This window comes from Dipodomys ordii, unplaced genomic scaffold (genome assembly GCF_000151885.1).
Source record: "Dipodomys ordii isolate 6190 unplaced genomic scaffold, Dord_2.0 Scaffold12, whole genome shotgun sequence".
NCBI classification, from domain to species: Eukaryota; Metazoa; Chordata; class Mammalia; order Rodentia; family Heteromyidae; genus Dipodomys; species Dipodomys ordii.
In genome coordinates, this window is record NW_012267228.1 from 15,972,410 (window position 1) to 16,000,203 (window position 27,794).

Here is a 27,794-nt window from a genome sequence, read left to right on the forward strand (position 1 = left end):
AGACTAGCATTTATATATTTTTAAAATTTTTTTATTGTGAAAATACCATACAGAGGGGTTACAATTACATGGGCAAGGTAATGAATATATTAGCATTTATATATTTTTTTCTTTTTGCTTATGTGGTGCTGAGGAATCGAACCCAGGGCCTCATGCATGCAAGGCAAGCACTCTACCACTGAGCTACCTTCCCAGCCCAGCAGTAATCATTTGATGACATAGTTCTGGTGAACCTAGACAAAGCATTGGGGTCTTTTTTCATGCAACACTTGAAGCAGCCATTCCCAGTTGGTCAGAGTTAGACTCTTTGCAAGCCCTGGTTCTGATGCTGGGTCTGGACTTTACTAGTTTAGGACGTCTCAGATTGTCTTTACATTTTATGTTATACTCTATTTCCTACCATATTTGCCTCAAAATCTTCCTCTTTTCTAGGCCTCTCACGTTCTCAAATCTCTCAAGGATTTTATTGTTTGCTTCTCAGGACAAATTATTAGGATTATTCCTTGGTAGTCCCTTAATTTTTGGAGTTTCTGGTGGGAAGTTCTGAACTCATTTAATAAAATGAACTCTTGCTGGGCAATTACTGTATCTCTTGGGCCATAACCTTTGCTCTTTTTTGCTTTTTTTTGTCATGGGGCTCGAACTCAGGGCCTGGATGCTGTCCCATTTTTGTTCAAGGCTAGTTCTCCAACAGTTTGAGCCACATCACTACTTCTGGTTTTTGAGTAGTTAGTTGGAGATAAGAGTCTCATGGGAACAAATCAAAGAAAGGTTGGAAAATAGGATTGCATGAAACTGCATAGCTTCTGCATGGCAAAGGGCATAACTAGCAAGATCAATAGAAAGCTCATGGATTGGGAGAAGATCTTCACTAGCCATAAAACAGACAAGGGTCTCATATCTAAAATATACTTAGAACTCAAAACCTTAAATTCCTTAACAAGTCCTCAAAGAAACAACCACCTGATTTATTAATAAGTGGGCTAAAGATTTAAAGAGAGACTTCTCTGAAGAGGAAATAAGAATGGCCAATAGACACGTGAAGAAATGCTCAACTTCTCTAGCTATGAAAGAAATGCAAATCAAAACAACATTGAGATTCTACTTCACCCCAGTTAGAATGGCTATAATAAGAACTCTAATAACAACAGATGCTGGAGGGGATGTCGACATGGGACCCTACTGCATTGTTGGTGGGAGTGTAAACTTGTTCAACTACTTTGGAAAGCAGTATGGAGGTTCCTCAAAAGACTCCACATATAGCTCCCTTATGACCCAGCATTTACCCAAAGGTTCACAAATGAGGCCATACTAAAGCTACCAGCACAACTATGTTTATCACAGTATTATTCACCACAGCTAAGATATGTAACCAACCCAGATACCCCTCAGTAGATGAATGGATCAATAAAATGTGGTATATATATTATATATGTTATATAATATATATACACACACATACATGCTTACTATGGAATTCTATGCCTCCCTCAGAAAGAATGACACTGCCCCATTTGTTAGGAAATGGAAAGACTTAGAAAAAATTATATTAAGTGAAGTAAGCCAGACCCAAAGAAACATAGGTCCCATGTTTTCCCTTATTTGCAATAACTAGTATATGCCTGGGACAAGCAGAAAAGGTCAAAAGCTATGTAGCTATGACCAGATAAGATGATGTTAAGTGAAATGAACCCCAAGATAGGGGGCATCTGGTTTGGTTCCATGTCTTAGCTGTACAGTATCTTTATAATAAAAAGATAAAATAAAATTTAAAAAGCGTCTCATGGGGACTTTTCTACCTGGACTGGTTTCAAACTGGGATCCTCAGACCTCAGTCTCCTGAGTAGCTAGAGTTATAGGTCTGAGCCACCGATGCCTGGCTGTTTCAGTTATTTTTGGGTGGGTGGGCTGAAGACTGATCTCAGATTGTGATCCTCCTCCTAGCCTCCTATGTAGCTGGGATGACAGGCTTATGCAACATGCCCAACTTACTGATGGAAATATGGGGCTTGCGAACTTTTTGCCCTGACTGGCCTCCAACTGTGATCTTCCCAGTCAATCTCTGCCTCCTTGAGTAGCTGGAATTACAAGCATCGCCAACAGATCTGGCTAAGGTAAACTGCTTCCTGTTGTTTGGAATGGGAGAATACATCTCTGCCTAAAACCAGCATGCATTTCCATTATGGCCATATAAGCTCTTAACAGACTGGCCTTTCTATGGCTAGTAACTAGCTACTCTGAGCAAAATACAGGAAACAACCACCTGCAGACTACAGAAATTGAGAGAGCGCTCCGGAAGGAAAGTCAAATTAGAAGGAAGAACTATTCTTTGGGTTTCTCATTTTTATAGCTGGCATTGGTCTTGAAAACAGGGTTTAATAGTGGGTAAACTCCAAATTAGCTGTAGTCTTTCTGTCCTGAGGAACCAGAGGACATATATCAAGATATCAGGGCCACCCAATGTCTGCAAAATGAGGTGGTTCTCAGGACAGAAAAAATCAAAATGGTGGGTCCTGTATTCTGTGTATAACTGGCTAGATGAGAAGGAATCTCCTGAATGACACATGCAGGAGGCTGACTGTAAGTGGCCCAGCTAAAATAAAAAAGAAATAAACTAAGCTCTGAGCTGATGCCTAAGTGACAGAGTTTGCAGTTTGAGTCTGAATATGTGTCACCCATGAATCACTCCAGCTATTTTCACTTACGTCTGCTATGCAATGTGTAAATAGACTCTTGCTGCTGTTCAGTTGCCTGTCTGTATTTGATAAGGTGAAGTCACAGTTATTTGGATTAGGTAGGTAGGCAAGAGTTCCAAAGTCTTTATACCTAGAGCACAGACTCAGCCCAGGCAGGAGTGTGATCAGAGATTTTAAGCCACATGTAGAATCCCTTCTCCTTTTGCACAATTGCTAATGAGTTATCAGATTTTCTTCATGAATTTGAATGTCATAGTTATTTTAAGTTGCCTTGTTGGCACTTGAGAATGGTGTTAAAGCAGTGTTGAATATTGCAGAAATCATACTATTAATGAGCATAGTAAATGTATTCTATGTTTTCTTTGCATATAAAATACTATTGTAAGCACTTAATGTACAGTAAAGAATTCTCATAGGAGCCCTGCCTATCATCTATGTTTTATGGTTAAGGAAATAAATGTATGGAGGGATTGAATATACACTTATTAAGTGGTAAAGCCAGGAGTAAGAAGGAAGAAGGAGATAGTATGGTGTGTATATATGTGGGCACACTGTCAAACAGGAGGTTAGAACTGGGAGTTAGAAGTTATTTGCAGTGAAATTTAGTAGCTTCCTGAGCAAGGTGAATGTAAAAAAAAATTACCAGTTCTCTGCAACTGTGTGCTATCAAATTTGCCAACATGCATTTGGCAAAGAAAGGTTAAATGACATTAATATAAACTGGAAGACTGAATTAACTCTTTGGTTAAAGGGATAAAAGAATAAATTGCTCCCTACCTTCTTGGATAAATTAGATTCTGGTGAGGCAGTTGTTGATTCTAGCAGCTAAAATGTTGCTGAAATTTTTCTTCCTGTTGGGGAACAAATTATAGAAATTACCCCCCAAAATGGAAATGAACTTTACAAGGACAGCAGTTCATTTTGTTTAGAATGGATACAGTGGATTAAAAAATAAAACTTTTTTGGACTATACTGGGCTTTGAATTTGGGATTTGCTCTTGCTAGTTAGGCACTCTATCCCTTGAACCATGCCTACAGTCCTTTCTGCTTTATTTTTGAGGGTCTCTCTTTTTGCCTGGGCTGCACTGGACCAAAATCCTTGGATGTATGCTTTCTATCATAGCTGGGATGACAGACACTCAACCGCCATGCCTGGCTTTTTCTTTTGAGATGAGCTATCTCAAACTTTTTTCCTGGGCTGCCCTGAAACCAATCATTCCGATGTCAGCTTCCTGAGTAGCTTGGATTGTACATGTGAGCCAGTGTACCCAGTTTAGAAGGGAATTTCTGAAGTCTGCTTAGTCTTCCAGGCTCTTGATGGCATACTGGTTATATTCCTGGTCCTAGTCTAGAAAAGTGAGGAAAAAGAATTTTTTCCTGTTGGTGGTACATGGAGGTTTTTATGAATACTGGACACTCGATGCGTTGAAGTTACATTATGCAAGTGTTTGTGTGATACCAGAGGAACATAATATAGCATTGGGCTTAGTTGGTACATGGAGCATGCCTAGGATAGAGACTGGACATTTTAGCTCTGTTCTGTGTTATCCAGTCCATATGAAATACCATGCTTATAGAACAGTTACTTTATTCCACTTAGGGAGTAGTTAGTATTAGTCTAATTGATAACAGATAAACAGTGATAACTTCCAGACAGACATATAAATTATGAAAAATATTTATAAAATAGTAAAATATTGGAAGGTCTTAGAAATATAATTCAAATTAGGCAGAAACTGAGAGGATTCTTCAAGGAAGGCATCAGCAGTGAAACAGGCCCATGTTTGCAGGGCATTTCCTCTGAGGGCACTTCTCAATCTTTAGGGTGCTTCAAACAACTGTCCTTTGAAATACAGTTTTTACCTAATGATGTTTAGACTTCAGTAATTGCCAGGTAAACTCACTGAACATGTTACTCACTATAATTAAATATTTTATTGGCATTTCAATATTGGATATTTATTTAATTTTATGTGCTCATGGGGAGCAAATTCTTGAACTTATACTTGCATTATTATTTTATACATTCCAAAATATGAGGAATTATAGTAACTGTGTAGATGTTGGTTTAGAAAACATGCAAAGTTTGATTTTTTTTTCTACATTTGACCTCTACATTAATGGCTTTACTGCAGAAACTAATTTTGGTGTAAAATATGGTTGTGACCACTGAAATGAGAACTATTCCAAATTTCTTGATAAATGCTCCATCTGACATAGAATTGAGAAATCTCACATGAATTGCTGAGTTGTAGAGAGCTGCGAGAAGCCGCACCTGGAAGATGGCGCCGGCTTCCGCCCTCCGCCTTCCCGATGGCGAGTGCTCCCTGTGGTAAACAACTCCTTATATGGCTAAGGCAAAGAATCTGGCTTGCTTCCGCGCACCTGAACCTATTGGTGGTTCCCACGTGGCTTATCAGGGTTGGCTACCCAGCGGGTACTTAAGGCTGTGGGGACTTCTCCCCGGGGTTGGGGGTCAGAAGATTACTCAAAGGTCCTGAATAAACTGCGGAGAGAAGAGTTCGGTGTCGCATCTTCCTTGCTGGTCAAGGTGGTCGCGACACTGAGTCACACAGAATTAATTGTGCACTTTTATAATTTCAAAAATGTTTTATTTTCATTACATAGTTGTTCTTCTAACATAAGCAATTAAATTTAAAACTGCAGAAGTTGTGTATTCATCCTTCTACACTTGAGGAAGGTGAAGAGCAAAATTGGAGCTCAGATTTACATTTTAGCAGGAAAGATTATAAAATGTCCTTGCTTACCTTAGTTAAATCTCAGAAAGATCAAATAAGTTATTTTCTTGACTGTTCAGTTGATTATGGTGACAAAATAGTTGTGACAATAAAAGCAATTTTGGAGTGTCTGCTTTGTGTTGGCTACTTACTGTGATATATGCTTCAAAGGCAGTAATCCATGAGCTAAAAATGATAAGCTAATTGTTACTATGTTAGTGAAAGAACAAAGCACTTCTGGAATAGTCATGAAATGGCTTAGGAAAAACAGTTTACATTTGGACTCTCTTATGCTGAGGCCACCTTTGTAATATATTGGAGAATAAACTATAATAAAGATCCTAATTCTCAAGAAAGCTCATTGTGACATTCCACTGAATACATGCTCAAACCTTGGATTTGATGAAGTATACTACATAAAACATACATCATATGTAATATGGGTAGCATAATGAAACCCACCAAACACTTTTAAAAAGGTGGGATTTGAAACAATGTATTTTTTTTTTTTGGTTGATCCTTGGACTTGAACTCTGGGCTTGGGCACTGTCCCTGTGCTCTTCAGCTCAAGGCGAGTGCTCTACCGCTTGAGCCACAGCGCCACTTCCAAAAGGTGGGATTTGAGAAGAGAATCTAAGGGAATATTATAGAAGTGTGAACTTGCTTAAAGTACACAGGTATGGAATGATCTGATCACAATGAATGTGTGCCAATAAAAATGGTAAACAAGCAAGCAAACTTGGATTCGATAGTTCCTGGTTGAACTTTTTATTCTATATCTCCTGTCATAGAATTCCATGATGATAGGGAATTCAATGGGCTGCTTTGCTGAGTTGGTAAATAACATGACCAGAATCTTCCTCTCTCCTGATTCCTTTTGGTTCTGTTCCCACTTTCACCATCTTCTAGGCCACAGCATTTTCTGATGAGTGAGTTATAGATGCTGATCAAAACCCATAGGCTGGCTTTATTTAATGAACCACAAGTCTTTGCACATGTGCCCCAGGAGGCTGCTTGACTGTATGTAGCTATTGAGGTAGAAAGTGCTCCTTGGGACTCAGTGCTGGGCTGCTGTTTCCCTAGTCTGTCAGTTTCTTTCCAACTCTTTATGTTCTATATAGACAAGAGTTCTGCACACTTTTTCTTAAAGGACCAAGAGTAGATATTTTAGGTTTTTGTCTCTAAATCTCTGTTGATAATGCTTAACTCTTCCATTGTTGAAAAAGCAACCACACCTAAGTGGGTAGATGTAATTGTTACAATAGATTCTGCTGATGTAGGACTCAGAAGGGATGATTGAGAGAGTATTATAGGCAAAACTTCTCCTGGTGTGTCAAGTCCTGTTCAGCTCCATGTGGAATAATGTGTGATGAGGATGCTGTGGCTGAGGTCATTTGTTGGGAAAAATGAGGAGATTGGTTAGTGATTTCTGACATGGTCAGATTGGGGGAGCATGGCATAATGTTCTGTATATTTTTTATATTTGCTGATATTCAGCTGAAGATTTGGCCATTTATCTTGAACTTTGGTGTCCCTTCTGTAAAACTACATTTAAGCAAGGCATTTATACAACACTGGGAGTTCATACTAAGTGCTTGTAGGATTTATGTAAATATCCTTTTGTTTAATGGTTTTTCCAAAGAAAAGAAATGTATTGCTTTTTATGGTTAATGATCTTGGCCATCAGTATTTTATCTTTCTATATAATAGAACCACCAGAGTCTACAGTTTAAATGATTTTTTTATTCACTCTGTTCTTAAGGTGTTTGTGATTAAGGGCTTTATATTTCTTACAAATAATATAAACAATACAGTGCAATTAGAATTTGTTTCAACATTTCTTTTGAAGTATGTAGAATGTTTAATTTAGGAGTGATTTCTTTCATAAACTCAATTTCATTTCTGCATAGTAAGTAGAGTGCACTGCCTTATGTACTTATAATACATACTCAGATCCTTTTTTAAATAAGTACAATGTGCATGTAGTACATAGCTGAATTATATGATTTTTTTTTGTTTTTAGAGATGCAAGATAAGAATGGACAGAGAGCAGGATAAGAGAATACTGTATTTAAGCTTACTTTCCCACATATCATGTGTAGCACACATATCTAAACAATATATGTATATACACACATACTGTGTGTGTGTGTGTGTGTGTGTGTGAGTGAGTGAGTGAGTGTATTTGAACCAGATTTCTAGCACAGACTTCTAAAAATTCTAGGCGTTTCCAGAATGATAGGGCATCTTTTGTTATTATGTACACTTTCAGTTGCATCTAAGTTTATGATGATGAGGCTGCTCTTGGTGGATTTTCAGATAGTTTAAAAGTGGGATCTCCTGTACTTAGAAGGCTTGATACCCCTTCATCTTGGGGAGGGAAGACAGGCTGCTTGTTGTAGAAGGGCTAGCAGGATCTCTGTGTGAGAACCTAGTGCTCTTGAAACCAGCTGCTCCTGCCAGGGGCAAGACTGTGGCATAGGATCTGATGAGTGAATGTCAGACACACCACAAGAGCAGGAACTTCTCCATCACCAGCATTTCAGTCTCCCTGAAGTAGACAGACACTTAATGTGGAGTTAGATGACAAAGGAGAACATGATTTTTAATGTCTTTATCTACAGAGAAATGAGCATCTGTGGAACTTAGGAAAAAGAATTTAATAACTGGCATCATTGGTAAGGCCTGGGTTTGACCCTCTTCATCTTTCCTTTGATCAAATGCATTAAATACAAAAGAGGTTGTATAGATCAGATGAGAAACTAAGCATAAATAACCAAGTATATAGAACCTTTTCATGCAAGAGTGAAACACTTCCTATTTGTTCCATATAGTTTTACAGTTAGTCATGTATTTACCTTTTTGCACTGTATGATATTTCTTGAGTATCCCCTCTGCCCTTTTTTGACCATGTTAGAACCGAGGGCCTTGTGAGTGCTATACAAGTGCTCTGACACCTGAACCATGCCTTCAACAGTTTATAACATTTCCTTGAAACAGAGTCTAATCCCATAGGGGTGCTAAAGTAGATACTAACTAAAAATTGGTTTGGGATAATTGTGGAAATACCATTAAGTAGATTTTTAAAGGTTGCACTACTCAGAACCTTTAATATGTGTCTTTGAAAACCTCTAAGTGAATATAATAAAACTTGAGTTCACCACACTATAATATTTCTCAAATACTTGACCCTGGACCTCTGTTTTTTCCAATTTATAGCTGACTCATTTGTTTTATGGTTACATTCCTTCTGTGTTCAGTCTGTTCCTTTTCCATCATTTTGTTTTAAAGTTTCAGATTTTGTTTTCTCCCGTAAATAGAGCATCCTTTCACATCTCTCTAATTATGTTTTACTTAGACAAATGTTTTGTGCTATGTCCTCCATGAACTTCTACTTGGTGCTGGTTTTCTGTTTCTCTTGTGTTGCTGGGACTCCATTGTTCACCATTCTACCATCCGTGCTTGGTGGAGGGGCAGCTCCTGGTTGGTGGTGTAGTTGCATGGTATGTACTAGACGCTGGCCTTTTTCCTAGGCATCAGATGTCCTCTGGGGCACTGCTTCATCTCTTGGGCATACTCCCCTTGGGCCTTCTCCCGTTCTGTACTTCCTGGGTACCCAACCTTAAAATTTAATCCGAACTACTTCTACTGTATCCTCTTAGCTGAGGAGGATAGCCTCATTCCGTATTTCTCTGTCCCTCCCTGCCTCGCTGCTGTATGTGTTCTGGGGATTAACTGAGGTCCTTGCAGCAGTCACCAGTGGGTTGGTAACAGCCTGCTGTCACTGAAAACTCATTCTTCTGAGAAAGGCGTCGGTAACTTGTGGGTCCCACCTCTCAACACCACCATAGTGGTTGTCATATCTGAACACAAGTTCCACAATGACAAAGCATGCTCAGATGATACCACCACCCCCTTAAGCCCATTTCTCAGAAAGGAACTCCTGAAACGTGCCATGATGTCACTAATCACTATGTCATATTTTGCTCTTTTATACTTCCTATTCTCTTTTTGTTTTTATTTTGAATCAGTTGTTGAGTTGTAATAATGCTATGTAGCACTTCACTAGTTTTTCCTGAAATGAAATCATTAGGATTAAGCTTTCTTGGCATTTCTTAGGTTTTTGTACTCATTATCTTTCCCCCTCCCCCACCCAATTAACAAGGAGTATCATATGATTAGACTTTTGGTTGTTTTGCTGCTTAGATGTTAAGTGCCAGATTTTCTCAGGTTGCTTTTTCTGTGTATACTTTTCTGAGGTCTCTGTCCTTATAGTGATCTGTCAAGCACACAGCAGCATTCTTTCAAGTGTTCTGGAGGACAACACATGTCATATGTTCTACACTGTAGAATAAAGTTTCTTTTCAGGGATTACTTTGAAGTTTTCTTTTCACATTGGCTAGTTTTCTGAAAGCTTGGCTAGAATTTGCCTTTTATGGTTTCACTTATGGATAAAGATTTAGGTTATTCTTTTCCTTCCCTCACTGGTTAAGGAAACTAAAATTACTATACCAAGATGTGGATTGAAAGATTGAATATATAGTTTTCTTTTATAACTGGTATAGTTGATGTGGAATGTTTGGGAGAATAATGGAATTTATTCCCTGAGATTGTAATTTCTCTTATAAATTGGGATCTCATATGGAAATTGGAAAAGAAAAGAAAAAGGTGTTCTCTACAATGTTCTTAAAAAGAAAGAATCTAAGAATGGTTTTCATTTGCAGTAATACATTATTCATTAATGAGTGATATGTCTTTCTTTCTAAACATAACTAGTGGACTTTAAACCTGGGAGACACCAATTACTATTCTGCACAGGGAACATTCAAAATGTCAGAGAGATGATCTCAAGAATTTTCCTAGCCAAGGTTGCTCATTTACTCCTCTCCAAGTCATTCTTCGCATGCCAGTGTGACAGGTGAGCCTTTGAGATTGAGTTAGTTAGGTTGGCCAAAACTGCTGCTATACAGAAGCATGAGTAGTCTATTGCTATCAGAGAATCTTATTAAACTCAAATGTACCCTAAACCATTAAGCACTATTAGATTGTTAGAAGAAGCAGCTGTGGGAAGATTGAAATAGTCTGCACCTTGCAAAGTTGGAGCTGAATTTATTGGAAAGGACTTTAGGGAGTCATCTAGGACTAGCAAATTGGGAACTGAGGAAGATGGAGGAAGGAAGCAGGACTTTGTGAAGGAGCAATGTCTGAAGCACAGAGATGGCACTTGCTCCATCACGGTGGCGATGGAGAATGTGCATTAAGTACTTCCTGGCTTCACATATATTTGCATCTTTCCAGCAATCCTGGAGGGTTGGGAGTTCTCTTGCACTAATGTAAGCAGACAACTTATTCTGTGTCAGAAGTTCTTTGGAGATAGAAATCTTGAAAAACATTCTGTTGGTCATACACTGGTCTGTTTAGGAAGTGTGGTTAAAGAAACATATCTAATAATGATCTGCTGTGATGCCAAGTGTAAATGTTTCATATGATAAGCTAAGCAATTAATGGCTGCATAAGATCTCTCACTCCTTTGTACATTAAAGAGTGAGTCCATAGCTGTTGTGTCACTGCACAGTTATAAATTTGTGAAACACTTTGCATAGAGCTGATTCTTGGAGGGCAGACTCCCTTAAGTGAGTGTGAAAATGGTATAGATACAGATGTGCAGATAAGTATATATATGCATATATGTATGTGTATGCTTTTGTAAGATGGTTTAATAAAATTTTCCTTCTTGTGGAATGCCCATGTTATTATGTATTTATTCCTTTTGTTCTGCCATGTGTTGTTTCCCCTCTATATGTTTTACTCAGGAAAAATATGTCTGAAGTGACACATCTGAAGAGCAGTTTCACTCATTTGAATCACTTTGCAGTATTCCATTGGATATGCCATATCATATTGATCCTTAGTTTATATTTCCTCTGTTTTGTTATTTCTACAGGGTGTCTTTTAATTCAAAGGAAGCCTTCTGTTTTCTCCTGAGGGAGAAGCCAGCTACAGGCCATTGTAGCTGGATGGTGCTATAGCAGGGAAGTTTGCTATTGCCTGCTGAGATTAAATAAATAATGGAAGAAGGTTATATGATCAAAGACCCAGAAGCTCTGATGTGGTGGGATGATGTCCAGAAATGTCAATAATTAAGTATAATACAAAGGCCAGTTTGGGCAAAAAAATCCTTAAGATTTTATTTCTAAAGAAATGAATTTTTATTACTGGCAAACACATAAAATTCACCGCATTCACAGGAACGGACATTGTCAAATATTTGTGTGTATCTGTCTAATGGTCTGTACTCTGCACACTTTTCTATGCTTGTTATTATCCTTCCCCAGTTTGGAGCCTCCCTGGCTCCTCTCTCTGAGCTGTGGAACACTCTATTAGCCTCTTATACTTTGTCCTTGCAGTGTCTTCATGTATCTACTACCTTTCTTTCCTTAGGTCTTGGCATGGATGACATTTCCTTGAAGAAAATGACAGTTTGAAGTTGGTGCACGTAATTTGTGTGTAGCACTTCCCATTCTCTTAATTACATTCACCGTTTATGTGCCCTTGTCTTTCTTCCTTGTCTCCCCTCCTGGGCCAGTGATGGTAGAGAACTGATAGTTACCCACACCAGAGAACATGGGAACTTTGCAGTCTCAAGCAGTGCAGGACATCACATGGTGAGAGTGCTCTATCCAAGAGACTGAGCCACACTCGTGTTTACAGCAGTGCCACTCTGGAGATAACCCACTAATCCACTGATCTATGAGTGGATTAATCCATTCAGTGATTAATTACTTCTTAAAGGTCCTGCCTGGTCAATCTCTTAATACTTCACAATGGGATTAAACTTTCCCAAGATTTCTGTGGTGGTGACATTATAACTGTAGCAGAGTTAAATGCCAGTATATCAGTAAATGTTCATGTTGCCTTAAATTGTTTTTTTCTCTTTTTCTCTCTTTTTAGTTTACAAACTAGTCTAGCCTATTTCTGTTGACAATGTAAAATTAACATGATTTTCTTTTGTTGCATGGTCAAACTGACACACTCTCCAGCAGGGAACAGGCAGGAATTTTGTAAGGATGCTGCTCTGTAATTTTAGAACCTTTTACATATTTGTTTCTGCTGTTGTGCTAATATGTTAATGCTTATCAAGCTTGTATTTTTTTCCCCCTCCTTTTCTGGCTTTAGCAGAGCATCAGCATAGAGTTATGGAGTGAACACTCCTTTGGGCATTTATCCTTACTACAAAGAATTTTACATTTTCTCTGTTGTTTTAAAAAAAAATGCTTTTCTGCTGAATCTAGGATGAAGAGCCAGGCAGTGTCATTGCAAATCTCAATATTTTTGATTTAGAGAAACCTGTATATCAGCTTCTTTCATTGAGAGTTTTGACTTCTCTCCATTCTTGTATTCAGTACAGCTCTTCTCCATCCTGCAGTGAAATCTCTACATCAGGGCCTCCTCCTCATACCCTTTCTCCTGCCCAGTTGTCTTCAAGGCTTAGGACCTGACTGTTCACCATCACTCATTGAAGGACATAGGCTCTGTAGTCAAACACACTTGATTTGAAATATGGCTCTGCCTCTAACTAGTCCTTGCCCCAAACAGGCATTTGGCCTTTCTGAGCCTTGATTAGCTCATCTGTCAAATGGTCAATCTCATTCCTTGTTGGTAGAATTAAAGTAAGGTAGTGTTGTAGCATGTAAATGACTTTCTGGAACTTCATGGTACTTAGGAATGTTTGCTAGTACTTGGTTCCGTAAAAATAATTAATATAAGACTTTATCAAGGAACTCCAAGAGGAATGAAATATAAAATAGCAACTTGTTACGAGTTGTCTGAAAGCTTAGCTTTCGGTTCTTTTCTGACAGGACAGTCTTACTGTTTTATTAAGCAGACATTGCTGACCTTTTCCTCAGGCCTTAGACAGACAGACTTCCTGTGTGTCAAGATCATTGTAAACTGAGTGAGACTATCCTGGCTCTGATTCTTGTCTCATTTCCTGTGAAGAAGAGCTTTGTGCTCTTGATCAGGAAACTTTAAAGCCTTTTCTTCTCCGGTTACCTACTCTAATAAAAACACCATACCCCATCAATACCTTAAGGTGCCTTAGTATTAATGATTAATTCCAATTTGTCAGCTGCTTCAGTTTCTGTCCTTCTTTGGAAAACAGTGTTGTTACGTCATATATGTATTTCAATATATGTTGTAACACAAAAGGTTTTTAGATGACTTGGATTCAATACTTGACTTATTTAATTAGTGGAACAGCCTTGGACAAGTTAGGTAACTAAACTCTGGCTTTCAGACTTCCTCCTCTGTGAGATAGAAATCCTAGCTCAAATGAGTTGAAAAGTGAATTTACTCAGAGTAGCATTAGTAGCACATTTCGAGATGGTAACTGAATGTGAGACTTTTCTTGTTCTTTATATTGTAAATTACTGTTCTGTCTCTTGGTGATTGTAGAGTGATTCAGGTATAAAGACTCCACAATTAGAGTGTAAAAATACCTCCCCACATGCATTTAGAATCAATACCAAGGCGCTGTGGGTACTTTGCTTTTTATCATAATTTATGCATTCACCTATGATTCTCTATTCTGGTGATTGCCAGAATATCTACTTGTTACACTTGTCCATTCTATTTCTATAAAATAACAAAATAACTAACATAGCTAACATATTTGAGTATTTATTGTGATAGATTTATACATTGTAACTCAGTCAACCCTCACAACCTCATATTCTTGAGGAGATGAGCCTGCTAATGCCCTTCCTTTTATAAAAGAGGGAAGTCATTTCAGGTGCCATTTTTCTCATTCCTATGGTAGGTAGGATCCCTCTGTACCTCTTCTACAGTTTAAAGACTTAGTCACATGGGACTAATTAATTGGTTACTTAATTTCCTCACATTATGCAAAGCAGGGATGGGATATAAATGGAAGTTAATGGCCAGTACTGTCATTTTGAACAAAAGACTTGATTTATTTTCTTAGATGACTCTAAGTAAAGACCCTGCACTTTATTTGGAACTTAGTAAAATATACCATGGCACCATGTTTTTCTTAAAATCTTTCTTCTCCATCTGGCATTGTTTCTTTCCTTTTAGTTGGGCTTCTAGTCACCCTGGCTGCTTTTCTACCTCTTGTTTTCCTGCTGCAGGAAAAGATGACATGCTGCCATCATTACGTTAAGCCTTAAACAGAAAAGTACTCTTCTTATTCCTCTTACAATCAGGATTCCACTTAATCTCTTTTACAGAACAGCACAGTTAAAGTGGCTCCTTCATCAGTGCCTGTTTGAAGCAAGCAGGCCTTTTATTTTACGACACTCATATTGAGACACATTGAGTTGTATATGTCTTTTCATTGACATCAACACACTTATTTGAAGCCTCATCCAGGTAATGTTACCTAGGTAGATTTATGGGTACTCATTTGCATACAGAACAACATTGCCAAAAACTAAAGTGTCACAGACCCATCCTAACTTTGGCCTGCTACAGTTTACTGTATATTTGCCTTTCTTACTATGCCTGTAATGAGAAGAAATATATTTTCCTCTGTGTTTACAGCTAATTCCTTGTTTGTATTCCACTGTGGTCATTGCTGTTGAGAGCTAGAAATGAGGTTTAAGAGCCTCTTAACAGCAGAGTTTATGTGAACAGTGGTGGTTCAATGAGACAGGAAACGAAGCCCCCACACCCCAGCCCCCCCAATTCTTCCATCCATATATATAAGGAATAAATAAGTCATATATAAATAATGTTTCAGGCTCTTTCTTTTCTTTTTTTTCTGGGTCTTGTCGTGGGGCCTGAACTCTGGGCCTGGGCGCTGTCCCTCAGCTCTTCAGCCCAAGGCTAGCGCTCTACTACTTGAGGCTCTTTATTTTCTAGGCATGTTTGGAGAGACTTAGTTGGGTCAAATGCTAGGTTTGAAACTTGTTACAAAGTAGATTGGTTGTCATTGTACAAATAATGAGTTCATTCTTTAAAAACATTTAAAAATTACAGATTAAGTTATAATTATTCATTAAGATTGCCACATTCTTGGTTTCCTCCTCCCCCATGTTTATTGGTAATAGCGTGTGCCAGAGCCTGCCGGCAACGAAAGGGAATCCTGAGTTAGGGGGCAAGGATGAGGAAAAAAAAGACACAAGAAAAAGAATGGGGTCTCGAGGTCTGCAGCTCAACACTGCTGTACCGTTTATTTTTAACTTTCCCTAATATATACTATTAGAAGACAAGAGGTAACATAAGGTTACAATAATCAAAAAAACAAGGAAAATTTCAGTAAAAACAAGAGAAGGTCAATTGGTAGAAGTAAAACAAACTCTGCAGACGTAGCAAAGCAATCCTGGGCGCCTGGTGTTATTCTAGTAAGCCAGTTTCTTGTGTGTGCCTTCAAGTGAGCACAGGGGTCAGGATGACCTTTGAGCTTTAACAAGCGTGGTGATTGTAATCTAGACTTCAGGCAAATTAAGGGGGTTCCAATTCTTCCTAGGGTATTGGGGCAGGAGACCACACAGACACTGTTGAACACTGTTAATATGGTGTTTTAAACCTTGTGAATTCTTTCTGCAAGCACCCTTTGATGTTTTTGTTGAGTGAAATTATTGGACCCTCAACAGAGCGCCCCCCCCAACCCCCTTACTTGAGCTGAGGACTGTCACAGGGACACTTTATTTAACCCCAGGCTGTTGAAGATGTAACTCCTGCTTCCCATCACAGCCTGCCTCCGTGTGGGAAACCTTCACTCCAGGCAAGACAAGCCTCTTTGAACTTGAGATGAGCCCTTCTTATAGCTTCCTGGGGAGCCCTGCCTCAGGACCTTGTGAGGCTGTCTTTAGAAAGGTTGAAAGGAGGAATACTTCCCTTTAGTGAGTCAGCAAAATGTCTTGTGATTGATAGATGGAAGGATTGTACCTACATTTGACTGTGATTGATGTTGAAACTAAAGTAATTCTCTGATTGTTGCACAGTGCAATCACCACATTTGCATGCCACAGTCATACCACACACCCTCTTCTGGCTACTTTATTATATTGTTTCTCATGTATTTGGAGTTAGGGGTGAGATACTCTCTCATACTCACTGGCATGGCACTATTAGGACCAACCAAATAAAAGGCTTCTCCCAGGGGGTCTTTTCTTCCCTAGTGGCTGGGTAGAGTAGGCTGAGCAGCAGCTGCAGTGGTGTGGCAGTGAGATGTTTGAGAGTCCCAGAGAGCAAGGAGCAGAGGCAGCTCAGTGAATGGCAGAAGGTGAGAAGAAGTGGCTGGCCATGACTGAGAGGTAGAAGTGCTGAAGATAGACATCCTTGTCTGTGAAAGAGTTCTGGGGAGCTACTAAGACTGAGGGTTCTTATACCCGTGGCCCAAGAATTGTCACAGTAGCTGCTATTCAGAAGTGGGTCCCAGGGTTTGAGAACAACCTCAACACTGCTCATTCCTGGCTGCTGGTTGCTGAGGACTGGGCCACTGACCATCAAGGCCTAGAGTTGTAGTTCTTTATTCTGAACTGCCTAGAGCTTTATTTCTCTGGCTTCTAGAGCTTGGAGCCATTAGCTTCTATTTCTTAGGATCTAGAGCTGAAAGCATGTGGGGTCTGGTAGTCCAGCCTACAAGTGCTTGATACTCAAGAGCCTAAATCTGACAAAAAGCCAACGCCCAAAATTCATACCACCCTTTTTATCTACTCTCAGCTTCTATCCATTTAGAGCGAAACTCCAGCCAGCTGATTGGTAGTAGAACATCTTGCTTGCATATTTATTTATGTTTATCCTGAGGAGATAAAAGAATGCTACTTTGTGTGTGGATATTTGTCTGATGTATAAATGTTATTTCGTGGATATGTTGTTACCCTGGTAATAACTGGTTTTTCTTAACAGAAACTTTATAGAGGATATGCTTTAGAGAATAGTGTTAATATGTTTAGACTTTAGTTCTAGGGAGAAACACACACACACACACACACACACACACACACACATACCCCAAGTGATTCCCAAGATTTCACTATTTTGAAACACACACACACACATACACACACACACACACACACACACACACACACGTGATTCCCAAGATTTCACTATTTTATTCACCAGAGATTTATTTTGGGACTAACTGTGGTGGCTTATGTCTGCAGCGAGGTAGAGAGAGAAGATCATGGTTCATGCCAGCCTGAGTAGAAAGTTATCAGGACTTCCCATATGAACAAACAACCTGTGTGTGGTTATATACATCCATGATCTCAGATACTAGGGGGATGAAGGTATAGGTGGGAGGATTGAGGCCTGGGCAAAAATGGCAGTACCCTTGTTGAAAACTAACCAAAATGAAAAGGGCTGGGGCTCAAATTGGAGAGCTCCTGCTGAGCAAGCATGAGGTTCTGAATTGGAATTCCAGCAGTACACAAAAACTTGATTTTTTCATTTATTAAAATTTAGACAGGGTGACCTCTGGGCGATTGTAGTAACTCAATAACTGAGGTACCTTCAACCTTTTTATTTCATCATCTCCACTTGTGGCTTTCAGGTTGACACAGAAAGGATTCTGGAGTGTTGTGTGTGTGTTTTTTAGGTGTTCTGGTGTGCTAACTACAGAGAATTTAGAAATGTGGGGGAACACAGGGAACTGGGTGATCCTGTGCCACCACGGATCTTAAAAATTCTTCCTTTACAGATAGTTCTTGACTTACCATGGAATCACATTCCAGTACATTTACTATAAAATGAAAATATAAAAAAATCCTATCTCAGTGTACATACATAAATGTAGATTTCAACATGTTAACTTACAGTTGTGCAAGTTCATTTATTTTTAACATAAAGCCTATTTTATAAGAAAGTACTTATGATTTGTTGACTACTACAATGAAAAACAAAGGTGTTTTTTTTTTGTTGTTGTTGTATTACCATCTTCAAGCTGAGAATTTAGTTAGTGGAATCATTGTAACTCTGGGACCATCTGTAATTCGAACATATTATGGTTTATGTAGACAGTGTCCTATGTAGTGGACATTTTGATCATTGCTAGGTTTGCTGATTTGTCATTAACAACATTATACAAGGTTCTTCGCAAAACTTGCACTTGTTTTGTGAGGGAGACACATGGAGAAGTGAACTTTCCAGGTCTTTTCATAAATGTTACTAAATTAGGCTTTTATCTGGATTTTAACTCATGATCTCACTGTTTTAGTCTTCCTAGTGCTGGGATTTTAGGTATGAGCTACCACGTTGAGCTGTTATTCTTGAAGGTATTTGTGTGAGTATGTTCTGAGGCTGGGCAATTGTATGAAACAGCATGCATCACCATAACTTCAGCAGTGATGGTAACATTACTCCATTTCTCCCTAATAGTGTTTTTATTCCTTTTGACATAATGGCCCGTCTGTTTGTTGAATTTCTGATTTCCTTATTTTTAAAACTGCCTTTCAGGCAGGACTTCTAGGCCAAAGCCTGCTGAAGACACTAGGTACAGAGTGGGTGGGGAGATGCTGCTCACAGATTTTCCCTCTGTGGGGCACCTGGCTCAATGGCATACCATTTTCTATACTGCCTTTATTGATTCCCTACCCCCCTTACTTCTCGGTGGTGCTATTTCAGTCATCTCTACACTTCTAATTTTAAAACCATGGGGCGAAGAGTAATTTCTAGATCTTGTCATATTTTTCTGGGTAGCGGTCTAATTTTGTGCTTTGAGTTTCTTTGTGAATGTTTGTCCGCTTAGTCATTGTCTTTTTTTAATCTGTTGGTTCTTTGTCATTCCCCTTATTTTTCATTCTTTTTCTTCTGCCTCTGGTCCTGAGATCCCATAGGCTCTTAAATCCTTATGTGCTGCTTTTAAGTTGTATTTCCCCGTTCTCTATCTAAGGAAATGCTTTCTCTATCAAAGAGAGGCAGAAGGGGAGAGAACAAGGAACAGGTAACTCTGCAAGTGTAAAGGGAGCTAAGTCTAGGTGCCTACCTATCCCAAGCCAATATGAAGGAAAGACAGAAGAAAATAGGAATCATTCCAAGTTTCAGCTTCCGTCTTCTGCTTAGATGATCCTGGGCAAGCCACTTCCTCTCTTTCACAAGGTTTCTGGTTATAAGGTGAGGTGGTTAGAATCCAGTGCACTTTTTATACCTGGCTGGGAAACTTCGCTGTTCAGTATCCAAAAGTCTCCCTAGTAAAAGTGGGGACCGGGCAGTTCTCTTCTGACCCCATTAGGCTCTGGAAAGCACTGTGTGTATTAGGGTACAATCAAGAGGATTTACTTTCTACCAGACCATTTAGTAGATTTTAACAAGGGGAAAATTTTACTAACAGGTTGTTAGAGCTGTTAACAGTGAGTAGTTGGGGAGGCTACATAAATTGACACCAGCAGGTATCTTCTTTGAGCCCTAGGAGAGGTAGACCAGGCCAGCTTTATCTCCCAGATAAACTTACATACAAGACAAAAGGCACAGAAATCAAAAACAGCAACAAAGAAAATAATGACCAAAACAAAAAAAAGCAAAATAACAAAAACTTGTTTCCATTTCTTTGTGTTCATTTGATAAACATCATTATATATGATCATATGCAAATAGCTATTGAGCCTTTGTGATCCTCCCCTAAGAATATTCTCCTTTGGTCTCACTGTGTGACTGTTTAGAGTCCTGTTTATCATATCCAAATGTAATTTTTTTGTCTTTTACCATCCATTGTGTGTATTTGTAGATTTATAAGCACATTCTAATTACCACAAATGAGGGAATCTGTGCAACCTATATTTCTTTGGGTCTGGCTTGCTTCATTTAATATAATTTTTTTCAAGTCTTTCCATTTCCTTATTAATGGTATAATATCATTCTTTGTGATGGCAGCATAGAATTCCATTATGTATATGCATCACATTATCTTGATCCATTTGTCCACTGAGGGGCATCTGGTTTGATTCCTTATCTTGGCTATAGTAAAAATTGAGCACAAATTCTTAATAAGTAGCATTGGCTTAGTGAAGTTTAGACCTAGTCAGTGACCCTTCTCTTCCAAGTTTTAGATTGAGTGCAAACAGGTGATGATTCTATGAGAAGAGATTACGTTGTGGGATGATTGGATGGATATCAGCACTGGCTTTAAGAACTAGGCTCCATTGTCTTTCTTTTCAATCTAAGAGCAACAGACTCTAAGCTGACTTTCATTTGAGAAATGTAGAAACAGTCAATATGTATTATAGGTCTATGAAGCTGGTCTCTGGATCAATTGCAATTAGTTTGCAGCAGATTACATTAACATATCTAAAATTAATACAGAGAGTGCTCTAATGAAAAGGAATTGACCATGACCACACGGGTGGCTGTGTTTCGTCTCTCTCAGATGTGTTTTTCAAATTATATTTTTTTCTTTGGTAATGGCTTTGAATTGGTACATCAACACCGACTTGATGTATTGATCTTCCCATTTGCCTTTTAAAGGGGATCTTACATAGTAGCATGCATAGAACCTTTAATATTTTCTTTCATTAGAGGGTTTTTTAGTAACACTGTAAACTTTTGTTTTTCTGGAGTATTGTTTGGCATGCTGCTTATATCATTAAGCCTATGAACTTTTATTACATTTTGTTTTTCAAGTTATTAATATTTCATTAAGACTTAAAAAAACTAACTAACCCCCCAATTAATGAATAATAATACTGTAGGTAATGTGAGCATTGCTTGTCTTGTACTTTACTTTTGGCCTAGTAATATATCTAAAAAATCTTTGCAATCAGCTTCCATATAAAAAACACCATTACCATATATATACATATTTATATAGTATATATATGTTATATACCATATATATGTTATCATATATATGGTATTACCATATATATGTATGTGGATGGATGGAAGACCTATTTATAGGCCTGTTCATATAAAAGTTGAATTTTCATAAGTACATATTTTCTGTATGCTAAATGAGGTATCCTTAAAAATGCAGAAAAGATTTACTCAGTCTAGTTGTGTTTCTGTAGCTTCTTTCATCCCTTGTTGAAAAGAACTCATGAGTGCATTGTAACTTGGAGATTTGAAAACCAGTTGCATGTTGGAGGTCCTGCAAGCTTAAGTCCTGAAGGGCTGAGGTCTCAGTACTATGTATGGTGTACCTGGTATTGCCATTGAATACATAGAGACAATTGATGAAGCTGCTGGGTGGGTACAAGGTGATTATCCATAGTCTTGTAATCCAGTTATATAGACTGAAGTTTTAGTGTGCATTAATGGTTCCAATACCCTATCTCTTGCAAATTCCTTTGCATCATGATTTATGGATGGAAGCAAGTGTAACTTAGTGTAGTCACTTTTTTTTTTTTTGGGTCAGTCTTGGGGCTGAAATTCTGGGCTTAGGCGCTATCCTGCACTCCAGCTCAAGGCTAGCGCTCTCCGTTTGAGACACAGTGCCACTTCCAGATTTCTAGTGGTTTATTGGAGATAAGAGTCTCATGGACTTTCCTGCCTGGGCTGGCTTTGAACCATGATCCTTAGATCTCAGCTTCCTGAGTAGATAAGATTACGGGCGTGAGCCACCGGCGCCGGGCTAGTGTATTCACTTTTTTCCTGTTATTTTTCTTTAAAAATTGTTTGTTGATTCATTAGGAAATATTAATATTATTAGATAAAACAAAAACAGCAATTTATTTTCTTATATAGTCCTGTATTTTGGCTATTATTTCAAGAGAAACCAAAAAGTGATTGATAGTGCATATTGGAAAATATCCACCTCTACTTAAATTGGACTACTATAATATGCAAGTTATAGTTTAAGAATTAGTCCAATTGCCAGAGAATCTTTCAGATCATTTTAGTAACCTTTGGTGTAATAAAGAGAAGATATCGTTAGACTCAAAATGAGTATATCTACGAAACTATGGTAAAGAAGTGGATTAGGCTGAGGCCCAGTAAACTCAGAGAGTTATAATGGTTTTCTGGAGATACTTTGCAGTGATTAATAGTACGGACACAGATTAAAGTAATGTTGCATGCTTTAACTATTTGGGGCCTGGGCAGTTATAGACTGTGTAATAAGATTTTCAAAATAATTTCTGGTTTAGAATTGGAGATTCATAGACAGCTGAAATAAATGTGTAACAGCCCCATGTACCACTTTGCATCTTAGATATAGAGTGTATAGTTCTAATTCTAGCATTAAAACTAGGACATTTGCATTAGTGTGTTCCTATTAGCTGTACTATAGAACTTAGTCCATTTTTACTAGCATTTTATTTTTTTTCTACATTATTTTGCATATGCATGGTTGTTTTAATATTTTTGATTAAAGAATTTATCTAGATCCTTTTGGCCTGTAACCTATTCATTGGCATATAACCTATTTTACTGCCTATTGATTGTACGTATAAGAATTGCCATATAGGTTGATTGTTACTTTTATTGTTATTAATAAGTATTCCTGCCTCTTTCTAGGCAATTCAGCTAACCTCCAGAAGATGGCTGAACCTTCAGGAATACCAGAGCAAGAAGCTGATGTCTGAGCATGGAGTGAGAGTCCAAAGATTCTTTGTAGCAAACACTGCAAATGAAGCGCTGGAGGCTGCTAAGAGACTAAGTAAGCTAATATCTAACAGCTGAAATCCACTTGCTCCAATGAATGAGCTCATAACCAGTGCTTTCCTACTAAATTCCTGTTGTGATTTATACTGGCAGAGGTGAGAAGCATGAATTGCAAAAGCAAAAATTTGATTCTTTATACCTGAAGTAAATAACTTTTTGGGCTGCCCCTCTGATAATTGCTCTGAGATTTCTATCTCTCTTGCATCCTCTTCTCTCAGCTGTGATTTAGTGGCTAGGATAAATAGGTCAGAAGGTTGGGCTTATAAAGAATTAGGTCTTCTTCTATAAGCCTGTTAGAACCTGGAAAGAGTTCCTCTGAGAGACTGGAGGGAGAGTAAGGAGAGTTTACTCATTCATGCTTTTAGAATTTATCTGACTCTGGCTTAGTTTGGCCTTCCCATTACCAGCTCTAATTTAAATGAGTGTTTTCCCCTTTCTCAGCCTCTGTTCCTAATCTAGAGATCAAAGGTAATTCTGTGGCTCTCCCAGTCCTGTTGGGAATTTTTGAAGGACCCTTGACAATCAGGTCCTGCTTTTGGCTGAAATTTTTAGTTACTATTCCATGTGTTTGCATTATACATTCTCTTATTGTTAGTCTGGATTACCACTGTTCAGATGTGAGCCACAGGAGAATTTAAAAATCTCTGTAGGTACAGTTAGAAGAGCAAAGGGAAATAGTTTATATAAACTTTAATAAATTGTAATTATTCTAATATATCCAAATAATGTCATTCATCACATAACTAATATTAAGAAATCACCAATATTATTTTTGTCCTAATCTTTTTATTTTTATTTTCATTTATTTATTTTCAGTACTGGGGATTGAACTCAGCCTGTGCTTCCTAGGCAGGTGTTCTGTCACCTGAGCCATGTTTCCAGCCTCTCTTGCATTTGGCTGTTTTCTCACTTGTCCCATTCCAGTTGCTCAGTAGCCAAATGTGGCAGGTGACCACTGTCTTGGACCATGCAGATCTGAACACTTAAGAGTTGAATATGCATCCTCTGTGTCCAAACTTGGGGAGTAGTTGTTTCATGCCAAAAATAAAGATGAACCTCTACTCTGTTCAAATTTATATGTGTAAGATAGAGGTAGGCTCTATAGTTCAATGTTCTAATTTCTTTTCTCTCCCTTCCCATTTCTCAAAAACAGTCAACATTAGTTTTTATGGTGTAAAGCCTTAGACTTAGTCCTGAAGGATTGCTCTTCAGTGAACGTGGTGCTAGGCCTAGTAAAAGGGTGGTGTTTCCTACGAAAACTTCACAGGAAAGGATTTTTTTATTTAATACTCCTGTAGTTGTGGGAGAGGGAGATTGATCTATCAGAATGAAGAAATATAGATTTCAAGTTATCTTCAATCTTCATTGTCTTCTTTGTTTTGCTACACATACTGAAGCATTAGAATTTTTGTGGGTGTTCTGGAAGGTAGAGTATTGTTAGGAGCACTACTTAGGCAGAGCTGAGCTGAGATTTTGTGTCATTTGGATTTTCACCAAGATTTGGACTTCCTGAATTGCTTTCCTTATCGTGGATGTGTTATAAAAGAATCTAGGCAGCACTTTATGTTTGGTGACAATCTACCATGCTTTTAAGACAGGTTTTGCTCTTGGGGAATTAGCAGTGTGTACAGACTGGGGTTGAAACATGGAAGGGGAAAATGATCATGAAATAAGTTTAAGTAAAACAAATTTAATAATGGCATACTCTTTCATGAAAGCTAAGTTTGGCTCTTGAGTGATTTCAATTCAAACTAAAAGGAAGAATTGAGAATTATGAAAGGAATGAGAAAGTACAAGTTGGTGAGAAAGTGAGAAGGAAGGATGCAGCTTAAATGTACACTCTGTTCTGTCCTCTTTCACCTGTGCACACTTGTGATGTTCTAGGAGGCAAGGCCAGCCAAGGCCCCCTGGGAGCCTGCTTAGAGCCAGAAGGAATGCCCAGAAGTATTCCAGGCAGCTCACTTGGTGAATGACTTATCTTTCTTGTACTCCATTTGTAGATCTCTTATGGCTTCTGTTGTTGTTGAATAGTTTCGATCTTAGAAGAAATTTATAGCAGTGGACAAGGAGAAGCTACCCATTCCAATTTAGTTGAAAGTGAAATAAGTTAATAGTAAATGTAGAAGGAAGTGTATGCATCATTTAGTGAGATTGCCTAAAGAGAGCAAAGCTAGGAAAGTCTGGCACAATTTCATAGTGTTTATGTCCTTGTCACTGCAAGATTGATTAAAAACCAAGGCACAAAAGGAGTTTCACCAGATAGATTTGAGATGAAAAGTAAAGCTGGAAACTCATATTTTTTTGATTTTCCTGAAGATGGGATCTTTGCCTTAAAATTATGGTATTATCAGAGGGGAATCATATAGAATGTTAATATTTCTAACATGTGGAATGTTACATAGGATTTTATCATCATCATCCCCATAATCATCATCATTGGGCTCTAATTCAGATGGTTTATTACTTTCATCTTTTAAATTTTCAGACAGATGACAGACATATGATAAGTAGTATTCTGTCAGTAATATTAGGAGAGTTAAAAAGTTTATAAATGTGATTTTCTTTTTAAGTTTTTATATCTGGATATATTTTGAACTATACATTTTTTTTTTTTTTTGAACTCTGGGCCTGAGCGCTGTCCCTCAGCTCTTCAGCTGAAGGCTAGTGCTCTACCACTTGAGCCACAGTGCCACTTCGGCTTTTTTTTCTTTTTGCTTATGTGGTGCTGGGAAATCGAACCCAGGGCCTTACGCATGCAAGACAAGCGCTCTACCACTGAGCCACCTTCCCAGCTCCTTGAACTAAACATTTTATAAAATATATTGAAAATAAGTGTTGATGTTAGCCATACCAATAATTTCTAGTGTAATCTCAGTGGATTATCTTCTATCTTGGGTCTTAACCCACATTTCTGATTGTCCATTGTCTGTCTGTGTCTCTGGCTCTCCTGGCCCAAATGTAACTTGTCATCTCTTGGTTGCTCCAACTCTTTATTACCCTTTCCATTTCCTTATGCTGCATAGATGGCTCTTGATTGCCTGTAATTCCTCTCTTCTCATTGTATTCAGTTAGTTATCAAGTCCTGGCATTGTAATGTGGCACTGTTGCTTTATAAGCAAGGAAGCAGGCAAGATACGGTTAAACAAAAGTTGCCAAGCTTGTAAAGGTACTAATTAACAAAGATTGGATTTGAACCCAACCAGATTAGATTTAAAACAACCCCATGTAATTTCTTCTTTGCTAACTTGATGAGGATATTCTTAGGAGATGGTTTTATGTGTGTCAGCATTTTTAAAATGGAAAATGCATATTAATAAAATTAGATTTGATTAAAACTAGTTATGTCAGGTTTTAAGATAAAATTTATAGAAGCTGTAATTTGTAGATATTTTCTAAGTGATTCCTTTTGTTGTATCTCTTGGGGCAATAGAACCTTTTCCTATGTAACTATGGAAAGCTTGTTAATTTGAACATTTATTTAAAATGAATAGTAAAGGCTTTTGTTTCTGAAACAATTCATGCTACAGTATTGTGTGAGATCCTTCTTTCCTTACACAAAAAAATGGACATATCTGATTGGGAGTAAATTTGGTCTGGTGAATTAAGATTTTAACATGTGTACTGTATTTACTTCTGCAACACTTTATGGAGCTACCTTTTAGAGAATGCTTTAAGAATGCACTTGTTGGGGCTGGGAAGGTGGCCCAATGGTAGAGCGCTTGCCTTGCATGCCTGAGGCCCTGGGTTTGATTCCTCAGCACCACATAAGCAAAAAGAAAAAAGCCGGAAGTGGCGCTGTGGCTCAAGTGGTAGAGTGCTAGCCTTGAGCTGAAGAGCTGAGGGACAGCGCCCAGGCCCAGAGTTCAGGCCCCATGACTGGACCGAAAAAAAAAAGACTGCGCTTGTTTCCCTTACATGCATTTGTTTTTAGAAAGCTTATTAATTAGTTTTTCCTCTTATAAACATAATCAACATAATTACAGAAGACCTACTGTGTGAAGGACTAATCTTTATGTTGACTTTTCACCTTTTTTTTTTTAACAGATTAATGTAGGATTGTGTTTCTGTAATTTCAAAGGACTATTTCTTTCACACAAAAAAATGGTCGTACTAGGATTTAAACTCAGGACCTTGAATTTGGTAGGCAAGCATTGAGTTGCTGGAGTCATACTTCCACCTTTTTTGCTTTAGTTACTTTTTAGATAAGGTTTCACACTTTTTCCATTGGCTGACATTGGCAGACCTTATACTTTGTTTGAGGATTAGAAGCATTCTGCACCTTGTTTGAGACAGCAAGACAAAGTTCTCACTAACTTTTTCTGAACTGATTTTGCTTTTATCCAGTCCTGGGTACTGTTCCTGAGCTTTTTCATTCAAGTGCTTTTCACTTTACTTTATAGATTAATGTAAGATTAGTTCAAGTGCTTTACCACTTTGAGCCACAGCACCACCTCCAGTTTTCTGGTAGTTAATTGGAGATAAGAGTCTCTTGGACTTTCCTGTCTGGGCTGGCTTTGAACTGCGATCCTCAGATCTCAGTCTCCTCATTGGTTAGAATCACAGGTGTGAGCCAGTAGCACCCAACTCGGAACTGATTTTTAATGGAGATCCCCCTGAACTCCTGCTCCAGAGTAGCTGGCATTACAGTTGTGAACCACCACATTTCTTTTAAAATGCCTTTCTTAAAGACTATTTGCACATAAATAAACACAGATGACACTTAACTTGGACTACTACCTTTTTGTTTTTAGAAAGAATAATTGCAAAAATCTAAAAATCATTTACAGCTTGCAAA

General features: G+C 38.2%; 1 protein-coding gene across 1 annotated transcript in view; it reads left to right on the forward strand.

The window, feature by feature from the left end:
- Suclg2 (succinate-CoA ligase, GDP-forming, beta subunit) overlaps nucleotides 1-27,794 on the forward strand; it is a 245,973-nt gene that overhangs the window by 36,986 nt on the left and 181,193 nt on the right. The window contains exon 2 of the mRNA XM_013010366.1: nucleotides 22,853-22,994. Coding sequence (XP_012865820.1) covers nucleotides 22,853-22,994 — 142 coding nt within the window. The remainder of the gene's footprint in view (nucleotides 1-22,852; nucleotides 22,995-27,794) is intronic.